The sequence below is a fragment of the Sesamum indicum genome, linkage group LG8, assembly GCF_000512975.1.
Source record: "Sesamum indicum cultivar Zhongzhi No. 13 linkage group LG8, S_indicum_v1.0, whole genome shotgun sequence".
Lineage (NCBI taxonomy): Eukaryota > Viridiplantae > Streptophyta > Magnoliopsida > Lamiales > Pedaliaceae > Sesamum > Sesamum indicum.
This window is the reverse complement of record NC_026152.1, coordinates 13,789,240-13,814,493: the sequence shown is the minus strand read 5'-3', so window position 1 is coordinate 13,814,493 and position 25,254 is coordinate 13,789,240. Positions and strand designations below refer to the sequence as shown.

At 35.0% G+C, this 25,254-nt stretch overlaps 3 protein-coding genes across 5 annotated transcripts; all 3 read right to left on the bottom strand.

The window, feature by feature from the left end:
* LOC105168521 (coiled-coil domain-containing protein 12) lies at window positions 44-2,972 on the bottom strand. Its single transcript, XM_011088636.2, has 4 exons — window positions 2,700-2,972; window positions 1,829-1,961; window positions 1,609-1,723; window positions 44-297 (listed from the first exon to the last, which is right to left on the bottom strand). Exons 1-4 carry the CDS (start codon window positions 2,906-2,908, stop codon window positions 239-241), a joined length of 516 nt encoding a protein of 171 aa, XP_011086938.1. The 5' UTR covers window positions 2,909-2,972; the 3' UTR covers window positions 44-238.
* On the bottom strand, window positions 6,881-11,668 carry LOC105168518. Of its 2 annotated transcripts, none has more exons than XM_011088626.2 (3): window positions 11,525-11,668; window positions 9,541-9,896; window positions 6,881-9,274 (listed from the first exon to the last, which is right to left on the bottom strand). In XM_011088626.2, exons 1-3 carry the CDS (start codon window positions 11,651-11,653, stop codon window positions 7,063-7,065), a joined length of 2,697 nt encoding a protein of 898 aa, XP_011086928.1. In that variant the 5' UTR covers window positions 11,654-11,668; the 3' UTR covers window positions 6,881-7,062. The 2 variants fall into 2 exon arrangements, with proteins under 2 accessions (XP_011086928.1, XP_011086929.1); XM_011088627.2 differs by having other exon boundaries at window positions 9,541-10,014; window positions 11,525-11,643.
* On the bottom strand, window positions 13,121-22,860 carry LOC105168517 (phytochrome-associated serine/threonine-protein phosphatase-like). 2 transcript variants are annotated; one of them, XM_011088624.2, is made up of 10 exons: window positions 22,597-22,860; window positions 20,220-20,366; window positions 20,077-20,144; window positions 19,413-19,470; window positions 16,725-16,835; window positions 16,432-16,482; window positions 14,506-14,649; window positions 14,245-14,340; window positions 14,075-14,146; window positions 13,121-13,546 (listed from the first exon to the last, which is right to left on the bottom strand). In XM_011088624.2, exons 1-10 carry the CDS (start codon window positions 22,675-22,677, stop codon window positions 13,463-13,465), a joined length of 912 nt encoding a protein of 303 aa, XP_011086926.1. In that variant the 5' UTR covers window positions 22,678-22,860; the 3' UTR covers window positions 13,121-13,462. The 2 variants fall into 2 exon arrangements, with proteins under 2 accessions (XP_011086926.1, XP_011086927.1); XM_011088625.2 differs by lacking the exon at window positions 13,121-13,546 and adding an exon at window positions 13,553-13,863.

Here is a 25,254-nt window from a genome sequence, read left to right as displayed (position 1 = left end):
CTAAAATGGCGTATCAAATGGTACATGTTGCTTATCACCTTAATATCATGGAAAATAGTTAGTTGAATTGGATACGGAAAATGAATGTCATAATAATTTGTTAGACATGCCGAAATGCTGGAAAGAGCTAAGTATGAGCCTCGTTTGTCAATTAGGTAAGAAATGATAAAAACAAGGACATCTCCACCTATACTAGGAGAGTTTTCACCCATTGAACTTTACAACTCTCTGGATATTTTCAGTCTTCTCCACCATTTTCTGTGTCTTCTCCTGATCTCCTCCTTGCTTCCTCTCGTTCTGCACAAGTCGAAGACAATCTATTACAAGTGTAGACATGCAATATATCCCAAATGACACTGACACCATGATAAGTTGATGTACTGTAAGATGCCAATAAAGAGTAATTAAATTGTTTTAGCTCATTCAACACTAATCATCTAAAAATATGAACTTAAGAGAGTGGCGAGCTCAGGAAAAGTCCTTTCCTACGGTTTAAGAGCAACTGTTCAACAACTACTAAAGTTGGTCATAAAAAGAAAACCAAGTCCATTCATTTGGACAGGAAACATTTGTTTGACATTGGTTAGAAGAAGTAACTTGATTTCAGTAGATTGTCATTACTAAAGCACAGGTATAGAGATTTAAGGTATAAAAGAGGAAAGCAAAAAGATAATTCATAATCCACGGGAACTAATTATCCTCATGTATTCTTTTTCCAACATAAACAAAAACCATTTTGAGCGGGTAAAAGAAATGTACAACTCAAAATGTTACTTATCATGCTCATAAAAGCATTTAGATTTTTCTGAAGAAGCAAATAAATATATCTTTGTAAACTTATTTTCTCCTTACAGTGTAGGCCTAACTGTAAATTTTTGGCTGGGAATAGTTTCATTTGGGGTAATAAGACAAACCACGCTATTTGGCCTAATAATGTCATGATTGATGAGTTGGACAAATTCTTTGCCAGATAAGAACATGGAACTTGTTGCCATAAATGGTTTTTACATTTTGAATACCAACCACTTAGCTTCAAGAAGATAACATAATGCTTACCAGAAAAGATAATTACTAATAAGCCAAAACAACTACATATATTTCCCAAACATAAACAGTTTTGTAAGCCAAAAAATATTCTTACAATTTAGGCTAAACTGAAAGATATATGTAAAAGGCTACTCAAGTAACTCCAGATGTGACCAAATTCTGTCTCATCTTGTTTAATAAAACTGTTCAAAGATTTCATCCAAGATTGATAAAGTTGGCATCAGTATCCACAATGTGTTCCACATTGTCCCGATACACTGCCACTAAGCCAAAGTTCTTTTGCTTAATCTACTCACACTGCAAACATGCTTGGATATTCTTTCATGTGCTTGGAGGTAACTTATCCCAACCCTTACCTTCTCATATAACTGCCAGTAGTAATCAAGACACTAGTTGAAAAATAAAGACCTACTATAATATAACCATGGAAACAACACATTCTTGGCGTGATATTTGATAAGCACAGGGATTAAATTCAATGTGCAACATATGGGTACATTACCAATTAACTGAGTAGAGGCTAGCTATTAGCTAATGATTAGACAAAGAAAGATCCCTTACCCATGAGTATTAACATTGACTTTTGAGTCCGTCTCTCAAGCTTGTCAAGTCTTTTTTGCACATCCCTCCTCAGGTCCCAATTTGGTTTCTTTGGTGCTATATTTAGAAATGGATCCTGAATTTGTTCTCAACATTTAGTTCAAATGAGTTATATATTAGAAAGAAGAAGGGAGGGAGAGTGAAGTGGAGAAGGAACATGCAATTTAATTCCATCAAGCACCTCTTTCTTCTCCTCTGGAGGAGGGGCTGCCAGGACAGGGTCTTCAAACTTAGGTAATACAGGTGGGGCAAGTTTACCCTCTTGAAGTTGCTTGTCATGAGGAAGGTAATTTCGGAATTTCATATGGACATTGCTGCAAGCAATAAAGATGAGCTATGTTCAAGATTAAATCCACAAGTATGTATCAAATACACAGGCACCACGGAATTTCCAAGACCAAAACAAAATCATTGCAGCAATTTCTCAAAGTCAAGATTAGAGCACAAGTGCAATTCATTGTAAATAAAGTGAGTTCACTGCAAATGTTCTTTTGAGTCAGTTGATATCCACATTACACCTATATTCAGCAATAAACAAGAATTTCTGATTCAGAAAAAATATAGTCAATCTTCAAGAAGTGAACTGATCAAAGAATGCGGTTTGAGAGACCAGCACACTCCACTTGAACATTCTCTAGGGGAAAAGATGACTTTTATTCTAGGAAAGAACTGCATGAACTTAACCAATATTAATCAGTGTTGTTGCTTGTTAATTGTTATACTACAGAGAATTTCCACCAATCCAACCGGTGAAAGTTTGTAAGAAAAGTAACAAAGCAACTCCAGTATTGTGTATCCGTGGAGTCTGTCTAATTATTTTTCACCCGCATATCGCCAAAAAACTGATCAATTTATCAAGCAAGGTTCAAACTTGCTTAGCAAAATAGACTGTAAAGCAAAGATACACATTAAGAGGGGAGGGAAAAAGTTTAAGCAGTATAATAGCATTTTCGAGAAGGCTACGAAAATCGAAAAGAAGAGAATAAAAAAGCCAATAATCGACGGAAACAAGTTAACATAGATAGAGATGAGGTTTCACGCGGACGCCTTACGCTTCTTTATCATCTTCATCTGCATCTTCATCTTCTTTTTCTTGCTCCAGCTGCTCTACTGGTTGCTGATTGTCAACATTTTGAGGTTTAGCTGTAGCCGCATTATCGTCGGGAGTGTTGAGGAGCTCCTGAGCAGCTTTAAGCGCTCTCAGCCTATCTCTGCGTGCGACGGCCGCCGCCTCCACTGATTCCTCTTCTCCACCGCCCATTAACCTCAATTGATCGATTAGCTTTGGGGGAATTCTGCAGACTAGAATGCAAATCCGTCATCAGTATTTGTATTTTAATTTTTCTATTTATTGTAATTTGAGTTTGTGGACTGGGCCCCCATTCCCAGCCCATCAAGACCCTATCTTTTCTCTTTGTTCACGTTTTTTGTTGTAGTTAGTAAATAATTTTTTACACTTTAAAATAATTTAAATAAAAAATAAAATTTATAAATTAATATATTATATTAAAAATAAAAATAAAAAATAAATTATTAATTAATATAAATTTTAAAAAATTAAATAATTTAGACAACTCTTCAATGAAAATAAATCTATAAGACTGTGTCCATTAGATCATATCAGACGGTATGATTTAAAATTACATGGCCTGATTCAACGATACACGGTCTTGAATTATTGCTCTTATGTTTCAAGTACGATATCTCGACATTCATATATCCAATAAGTATAAAATTTTATCAAATGTATTTTGTAAGTTTGATCACATCTAACAGTTTTATTTAAATTGTGATGGCCCGATTAACCCATATTGTTCAACAATGTAAGATGATAGTTATACAATGTAATACTAATATTTATAAATATATAAATTTATTACAAATTGTGAACATATTTAATCTCAACTATAAAATACTTTTATGTATTAATTGCATTACTCCATATAATGGATACTTTTGTATAATTTTAAATGTTCCATATGAATTTTTTTTGGTATATTTTACTAATTATATTACTACTAAACTAATTAGTAGCTTATATTTATAACAATAAAATAAAATATCATACTATATTTTGGTATATTTATAACATAATATGCATAATACAATCTATTTTATTACTTATAAATTTATGAAAAAATTTGGTCATTCTCATATTTAATTTAAAAATAATAATAAAAAAATAGTTCGAGCTCGAGCTCACCAAAAAAGGTCGAGCTCGACTCGTTTACAACCCTAGTATCGAGAGTCCTACTGAGACTTGCACTGAGTCTCGCATTCATTGGATGACTGTCGCGTTTCATCGGCAACAAACAATGGATATCTATGCAATTTCAGTGGGATAGTTGACAAAGTGGTCAACTGACTGAATTGACTCGTGGGGATCGTCATAGGGAAGCCTTGGAGGCTTGGTAGCTATGAATTGAATTCTTAGTTCTGATAGTACGGGAGTGGTCCTCGGACTTTAGGAATCACGGCAGTTATAAGCCTTGATCATCATAAGTCTTGTTCAGTGTAGTCGAAATATGTAGCAAGGACGGTGAATTTCAAGAAGAGGATCCGTCCCCTATCAGTATGTGACAGAGGTATCTCCTATGTACTTGGAGATGCATGATTGCTTTCACGCTTATGAACCTGTGGCCACAATCGTTGATCGAATAGGAAAATGAGGTTCCTATATCGAGAAACTTGGCATAATGTTTCAAGTATTAAGCAAAGATGCCTAGTCCAAGATGGGAATCGACCTAATTCCATGCCCTGAACTAAGGTCGAGAGACAGTAGACGGAAAGACCGTACCAATATGGACTTGGGAGCCTAAATGTTCACAAGAAAATTCATCTAGTTTCTAGTGCTATGAACCGTTGCTAGACAGCCACCCATGGTGATTGGATTTCTTGATTAAAGATTAATTAAAAAATATTAATTAAATTTAATTTAATTAATAACAGTTGATACTAGCCCAAAGCTAGCTGAAAGGTGAACCTAAAGAGTTACACACAAATCACCAAGAAAAAATAAGGAATTACTTTAGAATTAATACCATAAGATGTAAGTAATTAGATTGTTCACACATGAGGGTCCATTGGATGGATGACCCAAGTTTGAATTAATTGGATCAATTTAAATTGGACTTGTCTTTATTTAATTAATGAATTTGATTTCATTAATTAATAAGAGATAACTTGGGCTCAAGAGTATTTAATTGGACTAAATACCTAGTGAGCTTAATCAAATGAATTTAATTAAAATTCATTGGGCCTTGAATTTATTTTACATAATATTGGCCCAATGATTAAGGCCCACTAACAAATTTGATGGAGGGATAGTTGACCAAGGAATCGCATTTTTGGAAAGTGCTAACTTGATCATAATTAGACTCTTCTCCATTTGGAATGGAGTGAAGAGTTGTCTTATGGATAATAAAACGTATCTAAACACATTCTTGTTTATCCAAGGTAGATAAATATGTATTGTGTATGAATTATGATTATTAGGGAATAATTTCATTACACAATACAACACAAAAATATTCTCCTCCTCCATCATAATTCGGCCGCCCCTCTATCATTATAAAAGGATGACTTTTTTTATCTTGATTCCTTCTAGTAAAGGGATCAAGGTCTCGTTTTTCAGTGTGGTGTCGATCATCTTTGGAGGATTTCTGCGTTGAAATCTCGGGTGATCATTCAACAAAACTAACCGGTTTGAGGCTCGAAATTTAAGAGGTAAATTTCGATTTAATTTATGCTTCTACTTTTACTTTTTCAAATCATAACCTCGTATGATTATATTTTATTATTAAGTAACTTTCATACTATATGGAACATCCGGAAACTCCAAGGGTACACCTCTTGAATTTGTTGCTTTTACGCTTTAGTTTTATTATTATGCATTTTTATTTATTGCTTCCACTAGCGCGTTTCCAGGTCGTACTACGCGGTTCCTTCATATATATTAAGTTATACTCTACTTTTAATTTACATTCTTCACTTATTAAAAAAGTTAATAAAAAAATAATTTGATGATGATTTTGTGTGTAAAATACTAAAATATATTGAGTATAATATAATTATTTAAGGTATGAAGGGTATTTTTATCCAACAAAGGGATAAGTGTTATATTTATTAGTTTAGGAGGTAAATATTATATTAGGAATAATTCACGGGCAAAAAGTATTCTACCTTATAATAGTTTAGTCAATTACTTAATTTATTATTAAGAAGTACATTACTTTTTTATAACAATTTTACTATTTGTGGGTGGCACAAAATTACCAAGACCCATTAGATCTATTGACAATAACTTGCAAGTAGTAAAACAATCTTAGAGCTTGATATTTGTTTCCATTGTAAAAAAACTAAAAATCATCTCATTCTTCTTCTTTCCTCGTTGCTTTCGTATAGTTTTTCCTTTTTTTCATTTATATATATATATTACATTCATCATCTTTTATCTCAATCTAAGTTAAGAGTGCAATTGCAAATGCTTATTTTTAACACTTATCAATTTATTATTAGATATACATCGAAAAGAGTGTTATCATTTTACATCTTCTAATTTGAATTGTTAAATTAAATTAATTTAAGCTAAAAGTTATAAACAACTCATTAATTTCTATAGCTTATTAGCCAAATAATCCAATTTCAACTTTTTTCACTTTTATTTTCAAATACACACAACTTTTTATTACGGCTACTTGACTTATAATTTTCATACAACTTATTTCCACCATAAGACATAAGAATAGCAAACACCCCTCAAGTAACACAAATAAGCTTCAAAATATTTCTAAAAATAAACAAAATATAAAAATCTTTAGATGATGGAGAATATTGTAAGTCAACTTCAATTATCTATTAATGTCAGCTTCTTCTATCCAAAATCCTAGATAGTAAATGAAACATTTTAGAAAGAAATCCATATGTAATTATCAAAAGTTTAGGGGATAAAAGTATAATTCAAGGCCCTGTATATTTTTCATTATTAAGTTGTATAAGTAATTCAGTACTTTCAAATAAAATGTTTATTTTGCATTATTGAACTCTTTCTAATCTAAGAATCCAGTAATAATTACTATTTAGATTGAGTTATACAACCCAATCAATTTAAGTAAACAGGGTATAATTAATACATCAACCAGATAACTCATAAAGTAAACAGGCCTAATTCTAGAGAAGGATTTAGGTATTTTGAATCCTTTCCTCATTTCGACTTAGACGGAAAAGAAAGATGTGATCAAAGAAAAAGGTAGATGAACAGCCTTAAAAGGGTTGGGTCAGTCTAAAGCAGACACTTCTCAGAATCACAACCTCAAGTAACATAGCACAACCAATCTCCTAAAACTAGAGGTAATTCAAAGAATCCCAACTTTTTGGATATACAAGCTGTACAACATTTACATAAAACAGTAGGACCTACAAGGTGGCCTTACATGAAGCCTTGTTGTGCCCAGGTTCCTTGCATTTGGAACAAGTGACTGTCCTCTTATCCGGATCGTCTGTTTTAGTCTGGTCCTTCTTCTGTTGATTTGGGGACCGGGGAGCAGGAGGAAGCACCTTCGTGTCACCTGAATCAGCATCTTCTTTCCCGAAAGGCACACCAATTCCAGGAACCGGATTTATGGACTCGGAATACGTTAGGCGGTAACGCTCTACAGTGAAGTGTCTTGAACAGTAATCGTAGACACTCCTCCCTGAGCAGTTGAAAGCAGCAATAGCATGGCGACAAGGTATCCCACTTCCTTTCCATTCTAGGCAAGTGCATTCCCATTTCTCAATATCGACCACATGAGTAGAATCATCATGAACCTCAAATAGAACATCTGACGATATAAACACTCTCAGAGCATGTGCTTTAAGAGCTTCATCTTGTATCCTTTTCTCTTTGGAAGGAGTCAGCTTTGTTGCCCATTTGCTTGACTCCATTTGGCGAGTATTTATAAGTTCAGTTATCATGTAAATGAGTGCTTCTATCTTCTGCATTATGGTTGATTCTCTAATTTCATCCATCAGCTTACTATATGGTTCTGCAACATTCTGTACAATATAGTTATATTGCTCACCTCCAAACGACAAACTTGTCCAATGCTCTGGCTCAATCTGAATTACCCAATCATAAGCATTTGAAGAAATCTGCCGAATTTGCTCAGTGAACTTCTTAAAACCATTAAGTCGAACTGCATGTGCAGCAGCCAAAAATTTCCCAGGTAAAACACCTCTTCCTTCTCCATGGAATGGACCCCTCAAATTTCTCTTGAAACTTTCCATAAGGTGGTACATGGAATAACCATGGAAAGCATTCTCAAATACCTCATGGACAGTCTTTTTCAGTCCCTTTTCCCTATCTGTGACAAAAGTTAAGGGTAGGGTAGTTGGAATTGCAGATTTCAGTTGCTCCAGAAACCAACGCCAGTTCTCCTCATTTTCAGTATCAACTATGCTAAATGCAACTGGAAAGAAACCATCATCGCCATCAACTGCAGTCGCTGTCAACAAACTTTCTTGGTATTTTGATTTCAGAAATGTAGCATTGAGAAAAAGAATGGGCCGGCAACCATTCTGGAAGCCTTGTAAACAGGAAAGAAAAGAGACAAAAAGGCATTGAAGTCTTTTCTCATCATCAGTCACCAGCTTAACGATACTACCAGCATTTATCTCCACCAGCTTTTCACAAAACCAAGGCAAGCGATTGTATGACTCTTTATATGAACCCTGGAGTTGCTCGCGAGCGTCCTCTATCCCACGCCTTACTTGTGTATACTTCAATTCAATTCCAAAGTCTCGCGAAATGCTTTTAGCAATTTCTTTGGGTTTATGATGTGGGGAGTCTCGTAATTTGTCCTTTATGACACTTACCAGCAATTTCTTTGCAGGATGAGCATTCTTCCAAGACTCCCCTCCACATGTATGAGAATTGTTGAACTTTTTAATTCGAAAGGACTGACAAGCAGGAACCCAAGATGCATGAATGCTCCAGGAACAGCCTTCCTCGACACAAATGCCACTTGCACGATTAGAGTCATTCTTTTTCAATTTATAGACAAAGCGGTGAGCAATAGCATACTTTTGCAATGCCTCCCGAAACTCCTTCACACTTTTAAAGTCCTGTCCCACGCCAATGATGCAATCTCTCCACGAGGCAACTAATTTTTCTGGTAAACCATCGTCAGAAAAAGCGACACTGGAAGGACTGTCAAGATCATTTGTTTGATTTTCCAAGTTGTCACTGGCAGCTAAACTACTGCGACCTCGGTGATTTTTCTTCCGCCTTCTACTGTCCCCATCATTATCACTAACTGCAACAATAGTTGGACCATGGGCACCAATCATCCATGAGGCCGTACGCCTCCGCTTCTTGACGGCATCTGCTGGACTACCACCCATATCTAAAACAGCTGGACTCTGATCACCACTACCCTTTACAACTAACCGTGGCTTATAATCAGAATCATTTTCAGCACCATCTTCTGAAGATGTGGGTGACTCAGTATAACTGGGGCTCGAGCTGTCTGCAATCTTGTCGGCCGGAAGGTCACCAACATCAGGTGGGGTATTGGCTACTGAAGCAGCAGCAGTTGACGGTGTTGAAATATGGTTTACTGTCTCCGCCAGTTTCACACCACTGGCCCTGCAGGTATCATCCATGTGTTTATTGCAAGCATGTTCAAAAGAAATTTAACAACGACATAAAATAACCAATCACAAACTGGCAGAGAGAGTAGCCACCAAAAATTCCAATTATAAATTGAGGGTATACAAGGACAATTCTACATTATCTATTGAAATAACAACACTGTTGGCATGTAGTGATGGTGACAGGTTGGAACTAGAATAGAATACTCACAATGCCGAAATGGCAACATGTGCTAAACGACATAAACCAGAGTCACATACCTGCTGGCTTGTAATTTGATAGCATCATGGTCAAATCCTTTCTTTCCATCGACAAAAATTTCGGCAGTTACTGAATTCCCATGAAAATCAATCATTCTGTTCAGGTCCTTGTCATTTCTTAAAGTGATAAGATTTCTCCTGTTTCCTGGGAGGAAATACTTGATAATAATTGTTCTCTGATCTAAATTAGACATTTCAGCTAACTTCAATTTTAGATCATCAAACAGGGTTTCATGATTGATATTTACAGCATTTGCCTCTCCCCCTTCATACGACAATGTGCCGTCGTCCTTGGTAATAAACTCCCCACCAGACTGGCAGATTAGTATAAGCTTCCCCTTTGCCATGGCATGTATCTTCAGGAAATCAAGGAAATGAATGAGCTAAAGAAGCAGTAATGCTATTCTATTTTCCAGAGCATGGCCTCCCATTAAAAATTCATAGAGATAAGTTAAGAGCCGCTTCCCCCTTCACCTACAAATCAAGAAACTCAAAAGTGCAAATTCAAAGCATGCATTAACTTTGATACCGTCATAATTTCATTTCATCGTGTGTTACTCAGTTGTGACAAGAATGCATCAAACCCAATCATAAATGTATTATGCATGTAACATAATCAAGCATACGACACAATCGTGAAATGTATTTTTGAATACAGTGCTGATGCTATTTGGTGTAGCAGTTAAACTGTGACAAAATCATTAAAATGCCTGTTTGAGGATGCCAACTAAAATGGGTATGCAAAACTCAGAATGGTGTGCTTGAAAACCATGTTGCCAGCTAAACATATTAAAAGATTGCACTTATTTTATTCCTCAGATGACACTTTGGGGAGTAAGGATATACAGGTAGAAATACATAATCTGATGCTATGCTTCAACTCAGCTATATATGACCTTTAGAAGAGAATAAGAACAAAGAAAGCAGCTTCAACTTCAACAGTTAGCAGGCAGCGAAACTATTGTATATCTCAGAGTTACAGGAGCATCTTTTACATGTCTGTTGGTTTCCTAAATTGATGCTCTTGGAAGAAGAAAATAACTGCCTTAGTATTTCAAGAACAAGGGCCGCATGCATGAAATCTAATTAGGATGCTCTTGTACCAGTGACAAGGACAGTAACAATACAATTGCTATGATGAACATGAATTGAGAATATAATATCCAGTAATTAAATCCCCATTGGTAACCATCTACTTTTCATGTCAGGTCAAGGATATTTAAGAGAAGAAATTACATTTCTCAGTTGACAACAGACAACACATGATTATTTCATGACAGTGCAAATTTTACAAGAAAATGTTAAAGGAAACACCAAGATAAACATCAGGTGCAATTATATACTCAACTCTGTATTTGCAGAAAATAGTCCTTTGCTGGAAATTAAATAGGTCTGACTTAAAAGCAAGTTTGTAAACATAAATTTCTGCATTTAATGGACATACAGAGTGTCTTCAGGATGTACAAAGAAAGAGGTTTACAAAATACAAAATTGATTTTAAGAGTCTATTCATTCAAAAAAATTATTAAAAGAAAAATCCCGGTCGCACTCTCAGCTTGCTTTACTTTGTTTTATTTCTATAGGTAGGCTTCTTAACATGGATATACTGTACGCAATCTATGGCCACTATGATTCCAGGATTTCCCAAAACCACTACAAATGCATTCATACCCAAAACTCAAACTAGAAACTTTTCCATCATCCACACCTAAAACAAAAGATAAAATACTAACGTCATAAGCATTTACTCAAACATCAGAATACAAACTCGAGAGATATTGCTGAAGTCAACCCAAAACACGACAAAATATGCACCAGAATCGCTGCAGAAAAAGTGCTAGAATACAAAAAAATAAAAAATAAAAAAATCAAGGTAGAGCTGCTGATCTCCACCAAGAAATCAATCAATCAGTTAATTTAGCAAGAAATAGAAGCAGAAGACGAATCGAAGGAATGGAAGTTGAAGAGAGTAGAGGACATTTACCACGGGAGTAGGAGAGAGTGATGTGAGAACGGTAGAGGGGTGGGCGATGAAGGAGAACCCTAGGACTTGGGGTCGATTTGGTATTTGGGGAAATAGAGAGAGCAAGCAGCGAAATGGAAGATAGGTCATAGGGGCCTAAAAGTAAAAGTTACACAATAAAGAGGGTCAGAACAGTATTTTGTCGCTTCTTACAGTTACAGTAATAGTATCGATATTGGCTGCCTGTTTTCAGTTGTTCTAATTTTGTTTGTTTTGGAAATGGATCCTTCAACAAATATATTCAACACATATATCTTAATATTTTTCACACAAATTTCAACTTTGCAAAAAGGGGGGAAAATAAAATACTATCAATCTCTAAAAGATACATATTACTCCCAATTATTCACTTTGAATAGCAATCCAATGGCCGAATCTCGTTTTTGGATAGAATGTGTTTGTTTTTAAATCGAATATTCAATTTCCTCTATTTTTGTAAAGTAAACTATGTGCCATCTTAAAATTTAATATTAAGAATTGAAAATTTAATACCTAAAAAGACATGTGATTTTCATGGTTGCAGTACTTTGTTGTGTTAAGGAGCTTTTAGATTAATTCTCTTGTAGATTTGTTGTATGTATGGTTTTTTCTAATGTTGTGGTAGGACTTCGATATGGATTCATTCTCTATGAATATGTTTTGACTCAATTAGTCAATTCAAAATTTTAAAAAAGAAAATTGTATATCCATAAATGAATAAATGTCGAATTATTTCAAATTGACTATCTTGAACACATATAAAATTCAAATTTATTATGGATTTTAATTTAAAATCCAATTATTAGTCAATTTATTTTATATTTAAAATTAATAATTTAGTCCAATTTTTTATGTGAACAGTATTTTATCTCTTTTTTTCTTTTGCATTGGTTTTAGCAAACATTTTTAATTAATGTATAATATCATATCAAATTTTAATAATCAAAACACGTACGTAAATATACATGTTTATTTATATTAAAGTTTTGTTTGGGTTAGGCATGAAACCATTGCATTCTCTCTCTTCGGATTACAAAGGCTAAGAAGATTTTTGGCAATAAAGTCCAGCGGCAACATGAAATATCTTATATTGGGAAGGAGGTCTCTGCAAAGTCTCAAAGATGGATGCAAATAATGCTGCACTACAGTATACAGTGAAACCTACATTATGACATTTGCAACTACAAGCATGATAATTAAAAGAAAAGGTAAAATTGAATCCTCCATGAGACTGTAATTATGATAACAAGTACACCCTGAGATAAATTACAATGAGACCGATTCAGAAAGTGTACGAGGAATAGAGAATGTCTCTGAAATTAGACTTAATCACAATATAATTTACCCTAACAAAGGATATAAAAATAGTTGTTAAAAGTAAAGCGGAGCAAATCAAGCAGCAGATGAAAAGCACCGAAAACACAGTGCCATTCGGCAGAAACTGGATGCTCTTGTAGCTGTAGGCAGTATTTTACAGAGCAGGGCAGTTGGTGCTGCTACAAACATCAACTTTAAATTTCATTGCTGATTATCTGAATCTAGAGTATTGCAACAACTCAATCAAAGTAAGCAGTCATGAATGGAGCATCAATGCTCAATCATTTACACAAATGATCAATTTGCATATGTAATGTGCAAGGATCAGGTGGTTCTAATTTTACAAAATCAATTGTAAATGAAATTTTAAGTTATAAATAATCCGAACAATGAGAACAGAAGAAAGAAGACAAACTCGTTCACAGCTATCTGAAATACACATTAACAAACTTCATAAAAGCAGCAGGAGAACCTGACAAGATTATGTAAAACTGGATTTTCCTCCATGCAAATATTTCTATCTCGTCTCCTCCATTTGAGGCAACACAGCAGCACTAAGCACCTAAAATTATATTTCCATTTCTTAAAAACAAATAATCTCACTCAAAGAAAATAAGGGACCCCAGTTCTTGGCCCTCGCATTTGGTTGTTCTCCTCGGTCTCTGTGAAAAACTTCACTTCTCTTTCCTAATGCAAGGGGAAGGCAGAAACCAAAATACTGTAAGTTTCGATTAAGCATTGCAGCCACTTGGTCAAGGATTTCAAAGCACTTTCTTCAACTATGCTCCATGATACAGAGACTTGCTAAGAACCTTTGCCACTGATTTATGAGCAAAACCAATTATACCAACACTAGACTATGATAGCAATACCCATTTCCATTGGACAGAAGAGAAAAGAAATCAAGAAGCAAACATCCTTATCACCCATTTTGAAATGCATTCCGCCAGTATTGCTAGATTGGCTGAGTCATATAGTTACCAACTTTAAGATCTTGGTCCATGCTGTAGATATTTTAGATGGATAAGCTATTCAACAATTACACATAGATACACACACACAGATACAGACAGACACTGGCACAAATGTGCACCCACACATGCACGAACACATACACACCCACACCCAAACACATTTGTGTGTGTGTATATATATATATATATATATATAGAGAGAGAGAGAGAGAGAACAAAAGTACGAGAAGTCCACTATTACCATGTTCTCATTGAAGCTCAATATTGATGCAACATTTCCACAACGGTAACAATAATTTGGTGCAGACCATACCTGTACCATCCAGAATGCAACAATAACAATATCTAACAGAGAACAGCAGTTTCTAGGATAAGATATAATGTATCCATGACAGAGAATTAGCAACTCACTGTCACAAGCCCTTTATCTTGAAACATATATTTGAGACCTTCTTGGACAAGTTGGTGGGCGCGACAAACTAGATCAAGTTTGTTAATATGATTGAACTGCCAAAAATAAGAACTACATTAGCAATACTTACATTTCCCAACTTCCTAAAGGATCTAAAACATTAGATAACAAATTTGGAATTTTGTGAGGTGGTCTATCTGTCGGGTATTAGCTGCAGAAATTTCCCACAAAGCTTTATCCCAACCAAGTAGTTGACTCACCTCAGATGTAACCCTGGAACCAAAAAGCCAGCCAGCTCCTCGAGGACTGACTGCCCATGTCTCAATATCTTCAGGATCACTCCACATTAAGTCGCAGAAGGGCCCTTCATGGGGGATTTCACAGTTCCGTTCTATGACTCGAATCTTCGAGAGAACAAAAATGGAGCAAATATAAACTAATTACTAACATGAGCCTCTGTGCTACAAACAAGCACAAGGAGACAACAAATCACATCATCTATTTTACCATTGATCATAATAGATGAGAGAGAAATCTCCATAAAGAAGGAAATGAAAACAACATTGACTCCAGAAATATGAAACCACCCTCTATGAGGAGGCTAAATAACAAGATATGCGCACAATACTCAAATGCCACATTCTTCTGGGGAAGCATCCCCGCATGCATATAACTGGATATCATAACATATCCTTAAATCAAATTTGAGATTTCTTCCCATAAATATTCACAAATAAAAAAGAAACAATTACATAAACATCCCTTGAATTTTACAACCAACCCTCTCGATTTTGAAAAATTACGAGCCCGTGTTCAATATGCTCTGATCACATTTTCCCCCTTCCCTCCCACTTCAGCTCAGAAAGGGATGTCTATCTAATATTGACCCAGTTTTCATGTTCGGCCAATTATGAAGGACAAAAAAAGTGCTTCCAACTTACAGGGTCTTACAAAAATACTCCTGCCACCAGTTTTCATGTTTGACCAATATTTATGGACAAAAGGCTTCCAACTTAAGGGTCTATATGTTATTAGCATATGCGTCAGGGAGTGTTACATTAACACTCCTTTCCCAATTTCCTTACTTCCATTCTTATGGGACTCCCAAATAAGATTTCATTTCCTTTGGAATTTTTTTCCTAGACTCTGCTTTCAATTGACATGACTAGAATTTACACTTTTTCAACTCTCATCTAAAAGTTTGGTATAAAGTCAAATTAAACCAAACATTTTATTAAGTATAGAGTATAATATTATTTAACTTATTTTGCACTTCTTTTTGGAACTTTAACTTTTTGTTAATTCTTTTTCTTTTCCGTCTCATAATGCAACTTTCCTTTAATTATTATCGTTCAAAAATAAATGAAATTGCTTATTCTATCATGTGATTGAACTACTTTACTGAATAATTTATTAGCAATTAAAATTCAATCTTAATAGAGTATAAAATCTATAGATTATAATAACTATAATTGTACTAGTTAAGCAAAAATGAAAAATAAAATAAAACCATATATAAAATCGGTGTTTCATTTATTTTCCTTATTATTCATTTTTCCTTCTTTTGTTATTTTCTTTTTTCAATTTCTTTTGTACTTTTTCTATTTCCTCGTTTCTCTCAAACCAAACCATTCACCACGCTGCACGTCCACCACCCACTACAACCTGGCACCTCCATGCCACTACACCACCCACAATCCAGAGACTCAACAAGCCCACCCCACCCGTCACCATCCCCATACTGGCACCGTGCCACCTATCACCTAATGGAACCACCCTTAAATCCCACCAAAACTTGATTGCCCAACCACCACGCATAAACGAGCATGCATATAGCCATTTGCATGTTATATGTCTATGTGAGTGAATATTTGTGTTCCACTGTGTGTTCGATGTGTGTGTACACATGCATATGTGTTTATTGTGCGAGTGTTTATATGAAAATATATGCAATGTATATGTCTGACAACATGTGTGTGTGTGTATAGGACGAGAGAAAGATACGGCAGTTTTACATTTCAAAATTGATGGATATTCCAGAGGGATGGGAAATTAGTTGAGCTCTTTTCTGATCAGACAAGTGCCGTGTTGTTCAAAATCAAAGAAATTGGTAGTATCATGGCTAAACCTTAGGTATGCCATTATAATTATTCCAATAAAAGAATTAGAAGATGACGTGATCTAACCTGATCAATAGTTCTAACATCCGGAGATAGGCCACCATGCACACAAAGTACCTGGAGTTCCAGAACGGGCAAACGTCTTAATCCCACCAAAAAATTCAATTAAAAGAACATGAAACTAAAATAATAGGATTTTTTCAATATGGTATGTTCTTTAGTTTCCTTCCATTGGAAATTAAGGACTTGCCTGGTACATCACCAAAATTTGATACAATATCAAGTAAATACGGAGGTTCTTAACAAATGGCACAAAAATGCATTCTTAGAAAAGACAGAGTATGGAGTGTGATCCCTACCATCCCATCTATAATTGCTGACAAAGTTAGATAGTCAAAAACATCTGTGCAATATCGCCAAGCATTAGCATTCCCATACTTCCGCTGGCACTCGTCATAAAATCCATAAACCTGCCAAGAATAACATGTAGAAACTCATTGGCACTTGACAGCTTGCAGTCATGGGGATGACCTTGTGGTAAATCACAGTTGTTGTTAGCAAGATAAAAAATAAGTAAATGCCACCAATTTGCATAGCATTTATGTCCAAGGGAAAATTGAAGTGGGTAAAATCAAAATGAAACAGGAAAACTTGTTATCTCATAACCACAGAAAATACCAATAGAAAGAACCATAGCACAATAAAGATTTCTAAGGTTCTTGGCAAATGCATTCTCAGATTTATAAGAAGTTTCCATCAAGGGCTCAGTCAAAAATTCTGGTGAAACAGTATTAAAGATCACAAGTAGTTATTAAGGATTTTACAACTCACCAACTAAACTAATGTCCCAATAAAACATCAAGAAAGTCAAAAGAGAGAAAAACATATTATCTTTTAAGAATGAGCAAGGCAAGCAAAGTACCAAATCAATACTTATGTGCAAATAGCCTTAACAAGAGATGACAAGAGAAATAACTAGTAACTGAGCCCTGATGGACAATGTTATTATTCAAGTGACAGTAGTAGCCACATAACTGGAAGACAACAAAAGTATAAAATTAACAGTCAACTTGAATAAGCTTAGCATCCAGAGACCAATAACAGCAGCTGAAATGGCTTGTCTATTTCTTTCAAGCAAAATGAAAGAATATGCGCAAAGAGCTTGCTTACATTGCCCTTTTACAATAGGTAAGAGCTATTGCTACAGCCATCACTCTAGGGAGGAAAACTTTTCAAACCTCTTGATCTATAATTTTTATCAGGTTCAAGATTCTATCATATAGAAAAAAACAATTCTGGGCACTATCATTTTCTAAAGAGCCTCCAGGGAAAGATATTCACTTAGTAATTGCAACAATGATCTTTACCCGGATTTGATCAATTCCAGTTCTTTCCCTCATAATTAACTCCTGCCCATAGTACAACAGAAAAAATTTCTCCCAAGGCTATAGACAGATCAAATACCCTAAATGATGAGAAAAAAGAAGCTTCTCCCATGGCATAGAGATACAAACATCCATTTTCCAACTGGAAACTACCAACCATATCTTCTCTTTGATTGCTCAATTACCAAACCAATTGACACTCTCGCATTTGAAATTGCCAAATGTTTACACCACTAGACAATGTTCTTCGCCTCGTATATTTCGGGCTTAAAAAGTACCAGAAAAATCAGGGATTGTGTATCTCTTCAATTTATTGCTCAATGTTCTTCATCCAAAACAAGATTCACTTCCCTACGTAGGAAATATTTTTTCTCCCTCAAAACTGCTGCAGTTTTAAAATGCTTAAGGTGCACAAGGCACACAGCATAGACTTGCCGAAGCGAGGTGCACAATTGCATAAATAAAATTACATAAATATGATGTTAGTAGCTTCAAAAGATATAACTTAGCAATAATAACACCAATATCTCAGCAATTATTCAAGGGAATAAAGTATTTATTTCAGTAAAATTCAGCAATATTTTAGCATATTCAACAGTTCCAGAACTTAAGAAATTTCAGCATTTTTTTTGACAAATACAGTAATATTTCAGCAAATTCAAGAATTTTTTTCCAGAACATTAAGCAAATATTTCCAAAAATACAGTAATTGTTTTCAATAGTCAACCTATTTTGGTACAAATTTCAGTAATTTCTTAATTATCAGCAACTTCAACGCTAATTTAGAAATAAAAGGACAAGATAAGAGAAAATAAAAGGACAGAAAGAAGAGAACCAAAGGGAGAAGAAGGAAAGAAATGAAAAACAAAGAAAGAAGGAATGCGTGGAAGAAAATAGATGGGGACCTTTGAAGTATGTCTGGCGTGCTTCCTTGACAAAGGCGAAGCATGGACACACCACGGCGCTTTAGGAAAAGGTGGGCAGGAGAATGCAAAAGGAAGATCAGCGCCATTACTTAAAAAATGTCGCTGGTTTTGCATATTGAGCCCTGCGCCATGGTGTACACTAACATCCATAAATTGTACTCTCATAGAGTAATGATGTGACACCACTAACTCTCAACCATTGCTTTCAAGGAAAATAGTGTAGAAGTACATAAGACTGGACATGTCTGATGTTACACCACAAATTTGGGAATAGATGAAAAGATTTGGTGTGCTGGTAATGGACAGCAATTGGTGAAGCACACTCTCTGAAAGAGAGTGGAAAGAATATTTCCTCAAATATGAAATACAAAGAACAGAAAATACCATGACACCTCAATCCCAACCCCAACAGAGAGAGAGAAATGGACGGATAAATAGAGAAAGAGAGGAGGGAGGGAGGAGATCATTGAAAATTTTCCTAAACAATATTATTAACAAAATTACTCGGTGCTTTACATAACAAATAAAAGAAGGTACGCCCAAGAGTATATATTTCCATTGTTCAGTTTTAACCTGCAAACTTAAGGACCTACATGAAGACAAGTATGGTGGCTTGCTCACCATAATTCGTTGTCTGCACAAATGCAAATATATCATCATATGTGATAAGAAATTATTTACTGTTTCGGTTAATTATGCTATGGAAACACAGTAGTGAAGTTACAATAGTGATTACCTGTGTTAGTTGCCTGCTTTCATGATTTCCACGTAGAAGAGTAATGTTGGCTGGATACCTGGCAGCAAATGTAAAAACAATATAAGTACACTGCTAAAAATGAGCAAGTATCTGCTAGAGACATCTAAAAACAGCTTCCAGCACAAGTGGCTCACAAATATTATTTGCTTACAGCTGGAATTTGCTCCACTATATAGCTTAATCAACTCGATACAGATATCATAGAAGAGTCAAATTGCAGAGGAACGCTATTCTTGTTGAGGACTAATGAAATTTCTGAAATAATGTGTGAAAGCAAGCTAGCTGCAAAAGTCAGTGGTGGTTGTACATGTTTTGAGATAAAGAAAAATGTTCAGTTTGAATAATTATATTTCAGAAACTACATATACGCATTACGTACTAGAGCAGCACCACTACAATTAATTTGTTCAATTAGCAATCAAATATCATGCCAACTCCTCAGTGATACGAAAACCATACTTGCAACTGTAGATTCCAACTAGGTTGCAAGAACCACATAGCTGCTGACATATTCCTGGCAAAACTGCACAGGGAATCTCCCAGGCCAAGCAATCTAATTGAAAAATGTGGTGCACAGACTTGCAAGCAAATTAAGAAACGTATATCACTACCATGGTCCACAAACTTCTCAGATTTTACGCACCTTGCTTTGAGAAGCAAGAGAATGGTGAAAACTTCTACACTGTTATAACCACGATCAACAAAATCTCCCTGCCAAGATATAACTAGCTTTACAATGCAATTATAATAGGCGTACCAATATGTAAAACATTTTACAGTATTTACCATAAATATGTAGTTTGTCTCTGGCACATGACCTCCAGTCTGGAAAAGTTTCATTAAATCATGGAACTGTCCGTGGATATCCCCACATACCGTGACTGGACTATTGACAGGCTGAACATTGGACTCCTCAATCAAGATCTCTTTTACCTGAATATGACACGAGAAACTACATTTAAAAGCAAATAGACAACAAAGAATCCACAGAAGGAAATGGAAAGCTGTGGAGGAAATAGGTGGCAACTTACAAAGTCAGACATATTACAGTACAAGAAACATTGTTAAATAACTAAACATGTGAAGCAATCAAGATGAATGAGTTTATTACGGAAATCAAATCTGCTTCCTCGCAATGGTGTACCACTGCAAGTCTGTTGACAACCAACAAGCCAGTGCCTTAGCTACAAGTTTGAATGATCTTCAAGATTCTAAACCTATTATAAGTTGGCAACAGCCACTACAAGAGGCACCCAGAGAGGAGAAAGTGCACTTTGTTGCCATTTGCTTGCGACTTTAAGGAGTCTAAGCAAAAGGCATGAGCTTGAGTGAGGCTTGGTTGCATCACGATACAAGCAATTCCGCCAAAAACAATGAGGAACACATAGTTAATTAGCCATTCACATCATGTGTAGACATTATTTCAGGATAACTAATCCAACAAACCTACAATTTACCTGTTTAGCCCCATGTTGTAGTCCCAACATACTATAAAATCCTTCCAATGGCTGTTCCTCCTAAAGGTTCAGTAGCATTTTTTAAGCATGACATACAAATGGGAAAAATCTTAGCACTATCCACAGAAAATTGAGGAAGTCGTACACCAAACCAAACTTTCAAATTAAAGTTCGCAAAATTGTGTAATGAAATCTGAAAAGGCAACTCGCCTTGCCTGTGTATAGTGAGAGGAATAAAGGAAAAGAAAATAAAAGGAATTTGCTGTGGAAGGCATTCAAGACTTAATTTAAACATTTATACAACTATTACTTAGAGAGAGAGAGAGAGAGAGGTCATAGCATATATAGTAGTATATAAAAATTCATGTGATAAAAGGAAAAGAACAAAAGAATCAGACAGTAGATTGATGGGGATAAGTAGGGCAAAAGAAAAACAATTTATGTTATTATCAGTACTGAAATTTGATTTATGGAAGCGAGTGGAAGGTTAAAAAGGAGGTTGATCATTTGAAACTTGAGTTGATATTTTATGATCTATAAGATGAAGCTTTGGTAAGATTTTCCAATAAAATGATCATATAATTAACATGAAGTATCTAATTGAAATAAAACTCCACCAACTGAACTTTGAACTTATCTCGTGAAACAGATATTTATGTATAATGAATTTTGATTAACAATTACATTATAGTTTTTCAGTTGTAATAGTTAGATATTATATTTAGTTGTATATTAAAAAATAGCAAACATTAAATATCTCTTTTGAAAATACAGAACTCAATTAGGTTACTGAGATGAGCTTATATGTGGTGTTAACTAGGACAGTCTGGAATGCAGATTACATTCATATTGGATGTAATATTATTGTCTTTTATTCTCATGTCTTTGATATTAATAACAATTTTTCAAGCTCAATTGGTTTTTCTTTTCCTTTGCTTTCCTCTTCTATGTTCCATTTCTCTTTTGCTTCTTTCATCAGCTCCCTGCGTAAGGCCTAACTGAGCCATATTTATCTACATGCAGATATGGGTAGGTTTATTAGAAGGAAATGACGCAAAAAGCCCAAATTGCCTTCATAAGTGAACTAATGTCTATCATGGGGAGCTGAGCTCCAGTGAAGGCTAAAAGGAGCAACCAGCGATGCTCGGGGAGATCAATCGCATCATTGCATTTGAAAGATAAGGAACTAAAGTGAAACGGAAACTGACACGGGGGACTACTTAACCGAAGCTTAAAATGGAACGGTTTATCCAGAAATAACAGAGTTCTGGAGCATATGCCATCACGAAGCATCTAATTCTAGGCAATCCGTGTCGGCTAAAAAGTGATATAAACAGTACAGATTATGAGTTACACCAAAATCAACAGAAGCGTCTGGTTTTATATGGCCCTCTCACCGAGCCAAAGTAAATTCACAAGTATTACTGGGTACTATGCCCTTCAAAACTAAATATACCCAGATCCGCAAACCCTCGTAAACCCTTTCTCTGGGCTAAACATTTCAACCCTCTTAAAACCCTAACTACACCATTCAAACAACAAAACAAAAAATCAAATGCCCAAGGCAAAATCCTAACTACCAGAAACTAGATGCGAAGCTCTTGGAAAATGGACGCATTCTCCAATTGTTTCATCATTTTTAGGAAACAAAGATTCTCAAATCAAATAAAAGACTACGCAAAGAATGAAAAAGAAGAAGTAGATACATATTCGCAGAGAAGCTGAAGCTCATCTTCCGACAAGTGCTGTCCATCTTTCACCTTTGTTATCCACTGGTCCAAATCCATCCCTTTTTGTTTTCTTTATCCACTGTAACTGATTCTCAGATGAATTAGTCAAGCAACAGCGTCAACTTTATATGTCAATCTATATGCTTCGGTCTGTAGAACAAATATTTTGATGAACAGAGAATAATGGCGGGGAAATGGAAGGAATTGATCGGGAACAGTGAGGGGGAGAAATTTGTAAAGACAAAGACGAGATTCACAATATTATTCTTGGCCAAAATTGCAAATCTAGTCCCACGGACCAGACCGTCTAACATTTGACAACGTGTTTTACGATATTTTAAAATTAACCCCACTTTCAGTTAAAAAGTGTAAATAAAGGCCAAAATCATTAAACAATATGTCCCTCCGCTATCGTTAAATGTCACAGGCTGACCATCTTTTGACGCCAAAATTACAAATGGTCCTCTAATATTGGATTATTTCAACTTCAGTCGAGCACTTATAAATTTTACTTTTGATTAAAATTTTAAATTTAGTCATTTATTTCTATTAATAATTCGCAAATCACATAATTTCACATGGTTATTAGCTGGTGATTTCTTAAAGAGAAATCATCATATGGGTCTACACACATGCAGTAAAAAATTAAACCATAAAAGTTTCTAAGTTTAAAGCACAGGCTACTACTCTTGAAATTTTCTTCAAATCCAACTCAATTGGTTTGGCTTTCTGCTGAATGCACGTTAGAGTTATATAGTGATTTTTCCTTCAAATTATCACTGGTGAAAGTTGTGTCATTGGTTTACAACCGATGGAGTGTAAAGAATGACCAAATTTGCTATATTTTTGGACTGATCATGCAATTTTTAATAAAATATGTTCTTAAAACTCTAACTCCATAAAGCGTTGGACCAAAGTTGATAAGATCCATTCTTATGGGGACTAATATTGCAATTTTGCCTCTTTGGACCTACTAATTGTTTAGGGCACGTGACTTTCACACGCTTGTCCGTCATTAATATTTAACGGCGGTTAGTGGGAGGGACATTTTGTGCAATAATTGTGGCCTCCAGTTGTCATTTCTAATGGAATATCAGGTCTATTTTTAAATTACAGTAAAACATATAATTAAATATGAAATGACCATATTCTATGAAGCTAATTTTGCAATTAATCTCCAACCATGATGGTAAAATTGCACTTTTCATGCCATAAAATAAGGGAATCGCACATATAGTCCCGAACTTCATGAGTTAAATATATATAATTCCAAAATTAAAAACATTATGCATTTTTTAGTTGTCAATTTCATAGAAAACTTTGAATGACTGTAGTAATTTTCTTTTTCTTCTTTATCATCATTTTCTTTGGTGTTTTACATTTTTCTATATCTCTCCTCTTGTTCCTCTTTTTTTCTTCTTTCACCAATTTGGTTTACTTTGTCATCTTCTTTTTGTTTTTGTTTATCTACATTTTTTTCTATTGGGTGAGACAATAATATTGAGGTGATTTTATGGTAGGCAACAACACAAATTTCATTCCACACAATAAGGGGATTGCAGATGTAGTGATATCTATTTTGTTCTTTTGACCTCATTGTCACAACATTATTATATACTCCGATTAAAAGAGTATTGGACTTGTAGTTTATATCAATATTGGGGTAGAACTTACATGGCTTTGAACTATTTTCCTTTAATAGTTATAGTTGGTCATAAATTATTATTTGGTTAATTACATTCATACTCCTTTCGAGAGTATGAAATTATATATATATATATTTTTTTTTGAAGTTATACTTGCATTTCCTCAAAAAAAAAAAATTTGTATTCATCTATTCCTGTTAGGATTTGCACAGTAAATTTGCATCAACAAATAATTTACCTAAACTTTCAATTTTACTCCTCATTTAGTATCTTGTTTTATTTATTAACAAAGATATTCTAGCAATATTTTTATACTTGTAAAGGTATAAATATACACAAAGTCAAAATAGAGTAATTATAATGAAATATGATGCGTGCAGAAATAGCAAATGTCCAATAAGTTTGGACTTTCGTCTTGAATCTGAATTCACAGGTGAAAAAGATTTAGAAAACGGAACTTGCAAAACAGCACATTAGCACTCCGACGCCCAAGTTAATACTGGGTTTAAGAAGGGATAATCGAGAAAAATAAAATGAAATAAGATATGGAGATATAATGATCGGATTATAGAAGATGATATGTTAGTCTTGCAAAAAGAGTGCTTAAACGAGTGTTCATAAAAGTGCTTGAAGATCTAGAAGGTGTCCACCGCCTGCGAATCAAACCTATATTTATAGAGGGATATCCCCATATAATGGGGTTCTGCACGTGTACTTCGTTCTTGAAAAAAATGGATAAAAACCGTTTAGATAAACCATGATTTGCCTTTATCTTTTATTAAGTTTGCTTTTGAATACCTATCATTGAGTTGAGGGAGATCCTTCACTATCGAGGACTCCTAGCACTAGGGAGCCCTAGCTACCAAGGAGTCCAGGATTTTAGGAGGACCTCCCTTGCACCGTGTCTTTCATGCTGGCTGAAAGGCACACCTGGCAATCCAAGTGTACGCCACGTGGGGATGGTTGGGTGTGGTCCTTGGGTCGATCA

Coding starts and splice junctions, on each gene's coding strand:
- LOC105168517 (XM_011088624.2), bottom strand. CDS start 22,677: ATGGATTTGGACCAGTGGATAACAAAGGTGAAAGATGGACAGCACTTG. Junction 20,367..22,596: donor TTCAGCTTCTCTGCGAATAT/GTATCTACTTCT, acceptor TGTCATATTCAG/GTAAAAGAGATCTTGATTGA. Junction 13,547..14,074: donor TGAGCTTCAATGAGAACATG/GTAATAGTGGAC, acceptor CCCTTGCATTAG/GAAAGAGAAGTGAAGTTTTT.
- LOC105168521 (XM_011088636.2), bottom strand. CDS start 2,908: ATGGGCGGTGGAGAAGAGGAATCAGTGGAGGCGGCGGCCGTCGCACGC. Junction 1,724..1,828: donor CTCCAGAGGAGAAGAAAGAG/GTGCTTGATGGA, acceptor GAACAAATTCAG/GATCCATTTCTAAATATAGC. Junction 298..1,608: donor GTCAATGTTAATACTCATGG/GTAAGGGATCTT, acceptor CGACTTGTGCAG/AACGAGAGGAAGCAAGGAGG.
- LOC105168518 (XM_011088626.2), bottom strand. CDS start 11,653: ATGACCTATCTTCCATTTCGCTGCTTGCTCTCTCTATTTCCCCAAATA. Junction 9,897..11,524: donor CACTCTCTCCTACTCCCGTG/GTAAATGTCCTC, acceptor GATTTCCTGAAG/ATACATGCCATGGCAAAGGG. Junction 9,275..9,540: donor ATCAAATTACAAGCCAGCAG/GTATGTGACTCT, acceptor TGATACCTGCAG/GGCCAGTGGTGTGAAACTGG.